The 12,519-nt window shown below is 49.7% G+C and overlaps 1 protein-coding gene across 1 annotated transcript in view; it reads left to right on the top strand.

Moving 5' to 3' along the window:
• The window catches only part of PRKCH (protein kinase C eta), a 106,083-nt gene extending 93,883 nt beyond the window's left edge, over positions 1-12,200 (top strand). The window contains exons 11-14 of the mRNA XM_077323920.1: positions 2,583-2,721; positions 3,801-3,989; positions 9,886-10,029; positions 11,008-12,200. Of these exons, the coding sequence (XP_077180035.1) occupies positions 2,583-2,721; positions 3,801-3,989; positions 9,886-10,029; positions 11,008-11,154 (619 nt within the window). The 3' untranslated portion in view covers positions 11,155-12,200. The remainder of the gene's footprint in view (positions 1-2,582; positions 2,722-3,800; positions 3,990-9,885; positions 10,030-11,007) is intronic.
• The last annotated feature ends 319 nt before the right edge of the window (positions 12,201-12,519 follow it).

The following is a 12,519-nucleotide window of genomic DNA, read 5'->3' as shown; positions in this document are numbered from 1 at the left end:
GTAGTGACCCCCAACCATAAAACTGTTCTTTCCCAGAAATTAAAAAAACTGACCAATTGCATGATGATCCATTGTTCATAAATGTAGAAGAATAAGAAGAAGAGTTGGTTCTTATATGCCGCTTTTCTCTACCCGAAGGAGGCTCAAAGCGGCTTACAGTCGCCTTCCCATTCCTCCCCCCACAACAGACACCCTTTGGGGTGGGTGAGGCTGAGAGAGCCCTGATATCACTGCTCGGTCAGAACAGCTTTATCAGTGCTGTGGCGAGCCCAAGGTCACCCAGCTGGCTGCATGTGGGGGAGCGCAGAATCGAACCCGGCATGCTAGATTAGAAGTCCGCACTCCTAACCACTACACCAAACTGGCTGTATACAAATTGTTTTTTTTTCCTGGTGTTTCTCAGTTCCGTTCTGCCTCTTGTCCTACCATGCCGATCTCGCTCTTTTCCGCTGCTCCAGAGAGACGAATGCTGTATCCCAATCTACCCTGCAAGGCTGTTGTGTGGATGGCACCCCCCCCCCTCCGGCCAAGCAGCTTGCCCTGCTGCGACCCCCATGAAAGGGTTGTTCGACCCCCCAAAGAGGTCCTGACCCCCAGGTTGAGAACTGCTGCTCTAGACCAGGGGTAGTCAAACTGCGGCCCTCCAGATGTCCATGGACTACAATTCCCATGAGCCCCCTGCCAGCGAATGCTGGCAGGGGGCTCCTGGGAATTGTAGTCCATGGACATCTGGAGGGCCGCAGTTTGACTACCCCTGGTCTAGACTGAGAGTCCACTTCCTGATAACCGCTTGCAGATCACACTGATTGGGAAAAACAGTGAGAGTGGGGTTGCCAGCTCCAGGTGGGGAAATCCCTGAAGATTTGGGGACGCAACGTGAGAAGTGCAGCGTTTGGGAGGATGACGGACTTCCCTGGGACACAAGGCCACCGAGCTCACCCTCCAAAGCAGCCCTTTTCTGCGCACAAACTGATCCCTGTCACCTGCCGATCAGTTGTAAGAGCAGGAGATTTCCAGCCACCGCCAGGAGGTTGGCAACCCAGCTCCACACGCTCCAGGGCCATCCCCCCTACCCTCACCGGGATCCATAGCAGGAGAATTTCCGTGGAAACCGTCCAGGGGAGATTCCGTTCCCACCGTGTTTCCCTCCGCTCAAGGACACAGCTCTGCCCTTGGCGGCCTCAGTCGGGAACAGCTTCCTGGTGGTTTCCCCATGGAAGAGGGCAGGGGTGATTCACCTTCCACCGGGGGCTGACTCTGCTTCTTTCCAGTGCAGCTGCCTTGCCCACGAGCTCTATCACGGGAGTGGCTGGGTGGTTACTTTTCCCTGGAATTCCACAGGAAGGAAAGGAGAGATTCCCTTCTCCCCCCCCCCCAAACATACACACCTGGAACTACCTGCAGAACTCCACTGTCCTCCTCAGGGGTGCTTCAGCCTCGGAGGAGCATTTGGGCGGCAATCAAAAGGGCTGCAAGGCATTCTACCACCTGGTGACTGTTGTGCGGGTGGTTTTCAAGGGACCTTTCAAGGGCCTTGGACTCAAGGGCCGAGGATCCTGAGCTCTTGCTTGGGATTTGCCGGTCCCGCCCCCCTAGGCAATCACATGACAGGCTTATGGACCAGTCACGGGCCTCTGTTAAGGGCCAATTGCGTGTCTTGGCGGGAGCCTCAAAGTGTGTGTCAGTTCCGCCATTCTGATGGTTGGAGTTCCCGTAAATTTGTTGGTTGTCGGAGCTGAGTGATTCCCCCCCCCCTCCTTATTGTGCAAAAAGCTGGGAGACTTTGTGCTAATCACAGAGCTGATCTTGGAGAGCAGTTCTCTTAGAGCTCTCTGAGGCCCACCTCCCTCCCAGGGTGTCTGTTGTGGGGAGAGGAAGGGAAAGATGTTTGTAAGCTGCTTTTGGACTCCTTTGGGCAGTGAAAGGCAGGGTATAAACAACCCCAGTTCTCATCTTCTTAAGCATAGGATTTGGGAGATTTCCCTTTGCAATGAGTGCGGGCTTTCTTATTGGAACTGAATGCTTTTCCATACTGACTCCAGCCATTCTTGCAAGAGGTGGAGTAACTGCCTTCTCCTTCTTGGTTTAACATTATTCATGCTGCAGATCGGGAGATGTTCTTAGCAGGCGACCTGCCGTGGGGGGATCCTGAGATACAGGGGGGAAAAGCAAGCCTATGACTATTTTAAATAAATATCAGTTGCGAAAGTATGAAAACATAAATAGCAGCAACCAACAGGAGGTTGAAGAATGGAGACATGGGAAGGGGTATGTAACAGAACATGCCGTGATGTCACTTCCAGGAAAACCTGGATGTGACATCACGTTTCTCTAGGAATCACCCCCGAACTCTATGGTAAAACCATAGAATTTCTGGTGATTCCTACAGCTACGTGATATCACTTCCATGCTTTCCCCGGAAGTGACATCACGGCCCATGTGACTTAAAAAAAAAAGTCCTTCTGACAACCCTAGGGGGTACTCTGTTTGTATGCGTTGGTCCCGGATTTGTTCACCTTCCATGCCTTTCAGCCCTAGTTTTTCCACCCCCAAACCAAGACACGCCCTTATCATTACCGCAGGGACCTCAAGCTGGATAACGTGTTACTGGATCACGAAGGCCACTGCAAGCTTGCTGACTTCGGGATGTGCAAAGAAGGTATCCGGGACGGAGTCACCACGGCAACGTTCTGTGGAACGCCGGATTATATCGCCCCGGAGGTAGGGGAGCCCGTTCCAGTGCGGCCCTGTCATATGACCCGCGCCATTTCCCAGCACCACTGTGTAAATTAGATGAGAACTGTGCATAATATGTCTCTTTGGCTGATGACTTAGGTTTGCATTTTCCACGTCGGCCGCCTTGAATACAACAGAATGTGGTAGGCGGGGCAGGGGGCCTGGAGATCTCCTGGAATTACAACTGATCTCAAGGCTACAGAGGAAATACCACGCAAAAAAAGGAAGCTTCACAATAGAATGCCAACAGAAAAACAAGGAACCTATCCAAGGCAATATTCTTGTAATAATATATATATATATATATATATATATATATATATATATATATATATATATATATATATATATATATATATATATATATATATATATATATATATATATATATATATATATATATATATATATATATATATATATATATATATATATATATATTCAATTCAAATACTTTGGCCTCCTCATGAGAAGGAAGGACTCCCTGGAGAAGAGCCTAATGCTGGGAGCGATCAAGGGCAAGAGAAGAAGGGGACGACAGAGAATGAGGTGGCTGGATGGAGTCCCTTAAGCAGTCGGTGCAAACTTAAATGGACTCCGGGGAATGGTAGAGGACAGGAAGGCCTGGAGGATCATTGTCCATGGGGTCGCAATGGGTCGGACACGACTTTGCACCTAACAACAACAAATATTCAATTTTAATACAATCTTTATATAAATGAAGAATCAACCATAACAGTTATGGTTGATTCGTCATGTATATACAAAATTGTATTAAATTTGAATATATATATTGTTAGGACAAGAATATTGCCTTGGGTAGGTTCCTTGATTTTCTACAGAGGAAATACCAGCTTAGGAGGATGGGCACTGATACAACATCCCTGTTTAGCACACTTCCTCTCTCCAAACTCTGTCCTTCCATCAGCATCATCCCCTAATCTCCAGGAATCTCCAGAGCTAGAGTTGGCAGCCCTAGGTGTTGCAGTCCTCATGTGCTGGACAAACAGGGGCCTGGGATAGCTGACAAGAGACTCCATTCCAACCCCTTCCTCTTCTGGCAGATTTTGCAAGAGATGCTGTACGGTCCCGATGTCGACTGGTGGGCCATGGGGGTGCTCCTCTACGAGATGCTCTGTGGCCACGCCCCCTTTGAAGCCGAAAACGAAGACGACCTCTTCGAAGCGATCCTCAACGATGAAATCGATTACCCGTCTTGGCTCCAGGAAGACGCTGTGGCCATCCTGAAGGCAGTAAGTTAGGCCCCCTTGGGGCTTTGCAGATCTGGACCGCACAACCTCTCCTCTGGGTTGGTAAAGGTTGGTGTCGTGGTTAAGAGCCGCAGCTTCTAATCCGGCGAGCCAGGTTTGATTCCCCACTTCTCCTCCACATGCAGCTGGATGACCTTGGGCTAGTCACAGTCCTGTTAGAGCTGTTCTTGAAGAGCAGTTCTCTCAGAGATCTCACAACCCCTCCTACCTCACAGGGTGCCTGTTGTGGGGAATCATAGAATCATATAATAATAATAATTAATAATTAATTAATAAATAATAATAATATTAGGATTAGGATTCGGATTAAGATTGATACAGGCCAAAATCCCATTTGCCCTTTTAGCCACTGATTCACACAGCTGACTCATCTTCAGTGTTCAGGACTAAGACTCCTAGATCCTTTTTGCACATGCTACTGCCAAGACAAGTCTCCCCCATCTTATATTGGTGTATTTGGTTTTTCCTACCTAAATGCAGAACTTTACATTTGTCCCCATTGAACTTCATTTTATTCAGTTTAGCCCACTTCTCGAGCCTATCAAGATCATCCTGTCTTCTGATTCTGTCTTCTGTTGTGTTTGCTACCCCTCCCGGTTTAGTATCATCATCTGCAGATTTAATAAGTACCCCCTCTAATCCCTCATCCAAATCTTTTATAAATATGTTGAACAACACAGGCCCCAGGACAGATCCAGGGGAAGGAAGGGAAGGCGATTGGAAGCCGCTTTGAGACACCTTCAGCCAGTGAAAAAAACAGCTCTTCTTCTTAATAGTTTTGCAGGCTTTCATCCGCCTCCCCGGGTCCCAGAGCATGCCGGTACACGAAATCCATGGCCTTCATCCTTTTGCAGTCCCACGCAGCCTCTGTTTTGGCACTGCCTGCTAACCTCTGCCCTTATCTTTTCCTGTTGTAAGGAAACCACAAAGTAAACTCCACCTGCATCCCGGTTTCTGGCCCCGGCCTCTGAGTCATCCCGGAAGGGAGAGGGGGGGAAACACCTTGACACGGTGACCGCCATCGCCTAGCCGGCCGCGTAACAGTCCCTCCTGGACTCCGGCAGGTGACCGGCGGGAACTGCCTCGCACAAAGCCCTGCCGGTGACATGGCGTTCGAGATTAGACTCAAATATTTACAGTCTGGGCTACGCGCACCACCCCGCGATACACAATAGTCCGGGGATTTACGCTGCTGCCACCAGGAAGAAAAGGAGCGTTTTTATAAACAGTGTGTCGGCCAAACACATTTTGCATCCCTGTGGCCTTTCATCATTTGGATTCTCCCGGAAATTTTGTGAAGGAGGCTCATGGGGCCTTGCCTTGGAGATCCCGTGTAGCTCCTGGAGGGGAATAGAAGGTGTGCGTCCCAGGAAAAGTGTGGAACGTGAAAATTAACGTGATTTGCTCACATCACCCGGAATCGATGTCAGTGAAGGGATAGGGGGGATGTTCCAGTTTTGGGCAAAAACTCTATGGTTGAATGAGCTCATCACCCCCTAGCCAGAGCATCACCAACCTACGTCACCGGTGTTCCTGCATTGCTTCCAGCAGGTGATCTCGGCACGTCAGGTTGGCTTCTTCCTTCCTGGGCCTGGTGAGTTCCCCCCGTTTCAGAGAGCCGTGAAACAGGGGGAAAGGCTCTGAACCAGGGGGGCCTTCAGGGTCTACCTGGATATTGGCAACTCTAGCAGGGCCAAATTGGGAGGTAACCAGAAGCCATGATTTATTTGCACTGTAGTCCAGCTAGATTTGAGTCCAATAGCTCCACAGGGTTAGAGAGACTGCAGCTTCCACTTAAGGATTAGTGGGGGTAGTAGTGGGGCCCATGGCATTGGAGCCGGTTCGTTCATTCGTTGGTTCGTTGGTTCGTTGGTTCGTTGGTTCGTTGGTTCGTTGGTTCGTTCGTTCCTTCCTTCCTTCCTTCCTTCCTTCCTTCCTTCCTTCCTTCCTTCCTTCCTTCCTTCCTTCCTTCCTTCCTTCCTTCATTCATTCATTCATTCATTCAGTTTCAGATTATATCCCACTACTTCCACGCAGTGGCTCATGACAGGTAATGATAATAAACCAGCATAACCCCCCTAAAAACAGTATAAAACCCTCCCATAGCAGCAAAGTTCCCCCCTCCCCCTGGCCCGACAGACCTTTCACTGTGCTCTAGGGGGGGCCGACTTACGCTTTACACTCGACTAGAGCCAGGGCCTTTTCAGTCCTGGCCCCGACCTGGTGGAAGGAGCTCCCGGAGGATCTGCAGAACCTGCATTCCTTAGGACCTGTAAGACAGAACTCTTCCGCCAGGTCTATGGGTGAGGCTGGGCGGCCAGCTAGATTGGGGCCCCTCCTACAGAAACAGCAGTAGTGAATTCGATCTGCACCCTCTTCCCCCCCGCCCATTCTTAGATGATTAGGATATTATTAGTATGGGGTCGTGTTTGCCGCCGTGTCTTATGGTTTTATGTTTTTTGTAGTAATCTTTTAATTGTTGAGGGGTTTTTATCAGAGGTTGTGACCTGCCACAAGCCTCCAGGGAGCGGTGGGCAATACATTCAACAACCACAACAACAACAATAATACACGGCTTGTGGTCCACATGCGTGTTACTAACAGAGCTGCATAAGTATGAACCACAGTGGGAAAAACCCCTGACCGTACAGCAAGGGCGCCTGGACCTGCAGGACCCCATAGCAATGCTACAAGTGTGACCAGGATAAATCACACCTCCCTGCCACACTGTCTCAGCCTCGCCTACCTCGCAAGGATGATGTGAGAACAGAGCAGAGGAGGGGAGCAAGGACGTCAGCCGATTGGAGTCTGCATCCAAGGCAGGAAGTAAACGAGTAAAACAAACGACTAAATAACAGGAGCCCGAGAGTCCTTTCCCTCTCTCTCCGTTTTATTACCACGGATCACTCTCCTTGCGCAAGCCTTGCTGCACGTACCACCCCCTCCTGCTCGAGGGCTCATTCACGGAAGCCTCAATTAGAGTAATTACTCTGTTTCAGTCATTACGGCCTCCTTTGTTAGACAGATCTTGGGGGGGGAGAATCAGAACGGCACAGAGCTGGAAGCCGCCACAAAGGGCCGTCCAATCCAGCCTCGCCCCCTCACTTTCATGGGGATTTTAAAATCACACCCTCCTGACAGGTGCTCCTCCAATCCCTTCCTTATACCTTGCAGCAAAGGAGGCTCTACCACTCTCCAAGGCAACATATCCCATCACTGGCAGTCTTCAAGCAAAGGTTGGATGCACACTTTTCATGGATGCTTTAGGATGCTTAGGGCTGATCCTGCGTTGAGCAGGGGGTGGGACTAGATGGCCTGTATGGCCCCTTCCAACTCTATGATTCTGATTCTATGGCCTGTATGGCCCCTTCCAATTCTATGATTCTGTGATTCCCCTTCCAACTCTATGATTCTGTGATTCTATGGCCTGTATGGCCCCTTCCAACTCTATGATTCTATGATCTACAAAAAGCCCTCACCTTCAGAAAATGCTTTCCTTTCCTGGAATTTGAACCCGTTGCTCCTAGTCTCTGTCATTAGAGCTGCAGTCAACAACTCTACCTTCAACATGTCTACCTTTTATGTAGTTAAGTACAAATCTCCTCTCACTCCTCGCCTTGCTCTTTCCAAGCTGCACATCCCCAACTCTCAGCTTCTCCTTGTAAGGCCTGGATTCCAACCCCTCATCCATCCCAGGCACCCTTTTCTGAACACCCTCTAACTTGTCCATCTCCTTCTTGTACTGCGGCATCCAGAAGCCTTTCCCGCTCTCCCTCTTAGGGTTCATTCCGCCTCTCATTCTTTCAGGCCACTCATGATAGGAAGCCCCCTGGGCAGACGAGCATGTCCAGAAGAGGGCAACCAAGATGGTGAGGGGTTTGGAGACCAAGACGTAGGAGGAAAAGTTGGGGGAGCTTGGTCTGTTTAGCCTGGAGAGGAGACGACTCAGAGGGGATCTGATAACCATCTTCAAGTATTTAAAAGGGCGTCACATGGAGGATGGGGCAGAGTTGTTCTCTCTTGCCCCAGAGGGCTGGACCAGATCCAATGGGATGAAATTAATACAAAAGAAATTCCATCTAAACATCCGGAAGAAGTTCCCGACAGTTAGAGCGGTTCCTCAGTGGAACAGGCTTCCTCGGGAGGTGGTGGGTTCCCCATCTATGGAGATTTTTAAACAGAGGCTGACGGAGAGGCTGATTCTGTGAAGATTCAAGGGGGTGGCAGGTGACAGTGGGTGAGCAATAGGGTGGTGAGTGTCCTGCATAGTGCAGAGGGTTGGACTAGATGACCCAGGAGGTCCCTTCCAACTCTATGATTCTGTGTTTCTATGATTCTCCATCCCTCTCTTTGCTGCGAGGATAGCTGGATTCTGTTTGTCTCCTTCATCACCCCGCTGACTTGTCTCAGGGAGGGTTTTCTGCACAGCACCAACCACAGAAGGGAAACCTGTCTGCTCCTTCTCTTTTTTTACCTCGGTGGAAGCCTTGCAAAATACCTCACCCGAGCCAGGTTTGCTCAAAGCATGCAAAGAGACCGGGCCAGGTTCTAACAAGTGCTGTAGAAGCCCTAGAGAAAGTGGGGGAGGTGAGATAATGAGGGACATTGTGGGAACGCTGGCTGAGTTTGTAGCGTGCTGTGCTAGTTCTCCGCACTTAATGGAGAGGACGCAATGACCCCTCCCCTGCAGCCTGAAACAGGACAATCTGTCCTCCAACTTCAGGCATCGGCCAGCCCTTGGCAGGGATCTCTTGGGGTTGCAACGGATCAAAAATGAAGAAGAAGAAGAAGAAGAAGAAGAAGAAGAAGAAGAAGAAGAAGAAGAAGAAAACTTCTAGATTTTTTTTTAGAAGTGCTGTACATTGATTTAGTCCCTCTAATACACAAAACTCCATGTGGGAATATCCACGTGATTGCAGTTAAGTCTTCCTTCTAAGCTGGCTGCTTTCTTTCATACCAATCAAGAAGAAGAAGAAGAAGAAGAAGAAGAAGAAGAAGAAGAAGAAGAGTTGGTTCTTATATGCAGCTTTTCTCTACCTGAAGGAGTCTTAAAGTGGCTTACATTCGCCTTCCCATTCCTCTCTCTTTCCTTTCCCCACAACAGACACCCTGTGAGGGAGGTGAGGCTGAGAGAGCCCTGATATTACTAAAGAACAAGAAGAGTTGGTTCTTATATGCTGCTTTTCCCTACCTGAAGAAGGCTCAAAGTGGCTTACATTCGCCTTCCCTTTCCTCTCCCCACAACAGGGAGGTGGGTGACGCTGAGAGAGCCCTGATATTCCTGCTCGGTCAGAACAGCTTTATCAGTGCCGTGGCGAGCCCAAGGTCACCCAGCTGGCTGCACGTGGGGGAGCACAGAATCAAACCCGGCTCGCCAGATTAGAAGTCCGCACTCCTAACCACTACCCCAAGCTGGCTCTCACTTAGAAGGGTAGACTCCCTTGCACAGTCTTTCTCAACCAGGGTTTCTTGAAACCCTGGACGGCTATCCCGAAGGGGTGGGAGTTAGTTAATGTTTTTTTAATATTTAAAAAACGTGTTAAACATCTATCGGGTGACATGACCATGTATGTCATGTCCACCTGCCTCCTCTCCCAAAATGGTGAATGATGGGCCTGGAGGGGGGGGGAGGGGGGGGGAAAGGGGCCCTGGGTGGGCGTGTCCACAGCGATGCCTCCCAGCTGTTTCCTGCACACGGTTCGCCAGATTAGAAGCCACTGCTCTTAACCACTCCACTCCACTGAGCCAAGCGGCATTTTGGCTCATGCATAGATGTGCCAGTGCATAGGTATTGGAAGAAGGCTGATAGGAGCATGCCATCTGGAGAACAGCCCATGCTACTCTCTTCCATGCTCTTACCTTTTTTTCCCTTTTCTAGTTTATGACGAAGAACCCCCAAAAGCGCCTGGGCAGCAGCGCCTTGGGTGGGGAGAGAGCCATCCTGCTGCACCCGTACTTTAAGGAACTGGATTGGGACCTGTTGAACCTGCGCCAGATCGAGCCCCCTTTCCGGCCTCGGATCGTAAGTCCATCGGAATTTGCTCCCTGTGTGCGGCAGCAATGGACATGCTGCCTCCAGTTCCCTGTTTATCTGGGAGTTTGTGTCTGTGTGTGTTTGAAGAATAATGTGTAAGTTAGCCTGTATGATGCCCACTCCCCAAAGACCCATAGTCAGAACTCACGTTTGCAGTGGATCTTCAGAAAAAGAGTTTTCTGTTTTTATTCCCAAACAGTTCTGAGTTTCCTGCATTGTGTAGAAGGCTGGGCTACATGATCCTGGAGATCCCTTCCACCTCTATGATTCTATGATCCTACCCGCTTTTCACTACCCAAAGGAGTCTCCAAGCGGCTTACAATCGCCTTCCCTTCTTCTCCCCACAACAGACGCCCTGTGAGGGAGGGGAGGCTGAGAGAGCCCTGAGATTACTGAAGAACAAGAAGAGTTGGATCTTATATGCCGCTTTTCACTACCTGAAGAAATCTCCAAGCGGCTTATAATCGCCTTCTCTTCCTCTCCCCACAATAGATGCTCTGTGAGGCGAGGCTGAGAGAGCTCTGAGAGAACTGTGACTGGCCCAAGGTCACCCAGATGGCTGCCTGTGGAGGAGGGAATCAAAGCTGGTTCTCCAGATTAGAGGCTGCCACTCTTAAACTCTATACCAAGCTACCCTAAGAGGGAAGTTGTTTTGTTAAAATGGTTTTGCCACCCTCCAGGTGGTAGTTGCAAATCTCCTAGGGTTAGAACCGGTCTCCAGGCCACAGAGATCAGTTCACCTCGAGCAAACGGCCGCTTTCGAAGTTGAGCTCTATGGCATGATGTCCCAAACCCTGCCCTTCTCATCCTCCACCCCCAGAATCTCCAAATTTCTCCCACCCCGGAGGTGGCAACCCTTGTTAAAAAAAACATTCTAGCACTGCCGTTTTTTTAACCAATGAACAGCTGGGAAACAAATCAAACCCTGGAGACGCCTAATATGTGTTTTCTCTTTGTGTCTGGCAGAAATCAAAAGAAGACGTCAGCAATTTTGACCCGGAATTTTTAAAGGAGGAACCTGCCCTGACCCCAATCGAGGAAGGAATGCTTTCAATGATCAACCAAGAAGAATTTAGAAACTTTTCTTATACGGACCCAGAACTGCAGCCGTAGCCCTGTCTGGGAGATCAGTACCTATTGGCCCCTGTCTGTGCGGGGAAGAACTGCAATTTAGCGCTGCCTGGAAATCTGCAGGGCTAGACCCTCCGGCAGATGTTTTCGCCTCACGAGCGAGAGGAGCACAATTAATTTAATGCGGAAACGGAGGGCGTTGGAATTTGTGAAGCGCAGAGAACAAATATTTACAACAAATCTCCGTCTGAGAATGCGGGATGAAGAATTCATTGGAGCTCGTTGCTTCGGGGCAGCTGGATTTTGCAGCGCAGTCCGAGAACTCGCTGGAAACCAGAAAGCAAACTCTGAGCCCGGCAGACTTTTTCGACAGAGCCGGTACTTTTTGGGAGCAAGGCAGCGAAAGGAGCCATGCGCACTGGCCAGGTTGACCTAGATCAGGGAAACGGGACACACAGCCTCTGCCTTGCTTAATTAATATATTCTCCCTTTCCATAAAGGCACACGGGACTCTTCAAACACTTGGGGATTCTGTGATTATTTCGTTACGCAAACAGAACAGAAATGGGAGGGGGAAGAATCAAAATAAATAAACTCGTCTTCTTCAGCGCCCCGAACCAGACTAGTTGCATGTGGCGACAATTCCCAGGTGGAGCGGCACCGTCCCCTTCAGTGCCAGACGCATCCAGCAAGTGAAAGGGGAACCAAACGAGCCCCGCACCGTGCATCCCCTTCAGGGTGTACACATCAATCTCAGGTTCATGGATTGGGGTGAAAGTCTTCCAGGACCCGGCAAAACCTCCTTCTACCTCTCTGTTAGTCTTCCCAGGACGAGAGAAAGTGTCTTTCCTGTGTTCGGCGACAGGCCAGGATGATGCCCTGCTTGTCTGAGCATGTCTCCTGCATCTTCGGTGCTTCTTCCTTGGCATTCCTGTTTCCAACCGCAAGTGTACCTCCCCTCCCCCTCCCCCTACTCCCGCCTCTGCCTTTTACCTCGACTGGACTTGGTTTTGGATGGCTTTTCCGAAACGGTTGTTTTATCGTGAACTTTGAGAGCTCGTTTTAAAAATAAACAAAACTCAAAATGGTGCCATTGGCGTGTTGGTTTGAGGGTGGGTGGGGGAGAATGGCGGAGAGATCTGAGGACTTCAGATAAATTTGCAGTGCATGAAATCAGGAAACGCCCGTGGAAAAACATGAAGCTGCCTTATACTGAAAAGGTAAAGGTAAAGGTATCCCCTGTGCAAGCACCGGGTCATATCTGACCCTTGGGGTGACGCCCTCCAGCGTTTTCATGGCAGACTCAATACGGGGTGGTTTGCCAGTGCCTTCCCCAGTCATTACCGTTTATTTTATTTATTTATTTTTATTTATCATACTTGCTGGGTTTACCCCCCAGCAAGCTGG

The sequence above is a fragment of the Paroedura picta genome, chromosome 2, assembly GCF_049243985.1.
Source record: "Paroedura picta isolate Pp20150507F chromosome 2, Ppicta_v3.0, whole genome shotgun sequence".
NCBI classification, from domain to species: Eukaryota; Metazoa; Chordata; class Lepidosauria; order Squamata; family Gekkonidae; genus Paroedura; species Paroedura picta.
The sequence above is the reverse complement of the archived record's forward strand: the minus strand, read 5'-3'. Positions and strand labels throughout refer to the sequence as shown.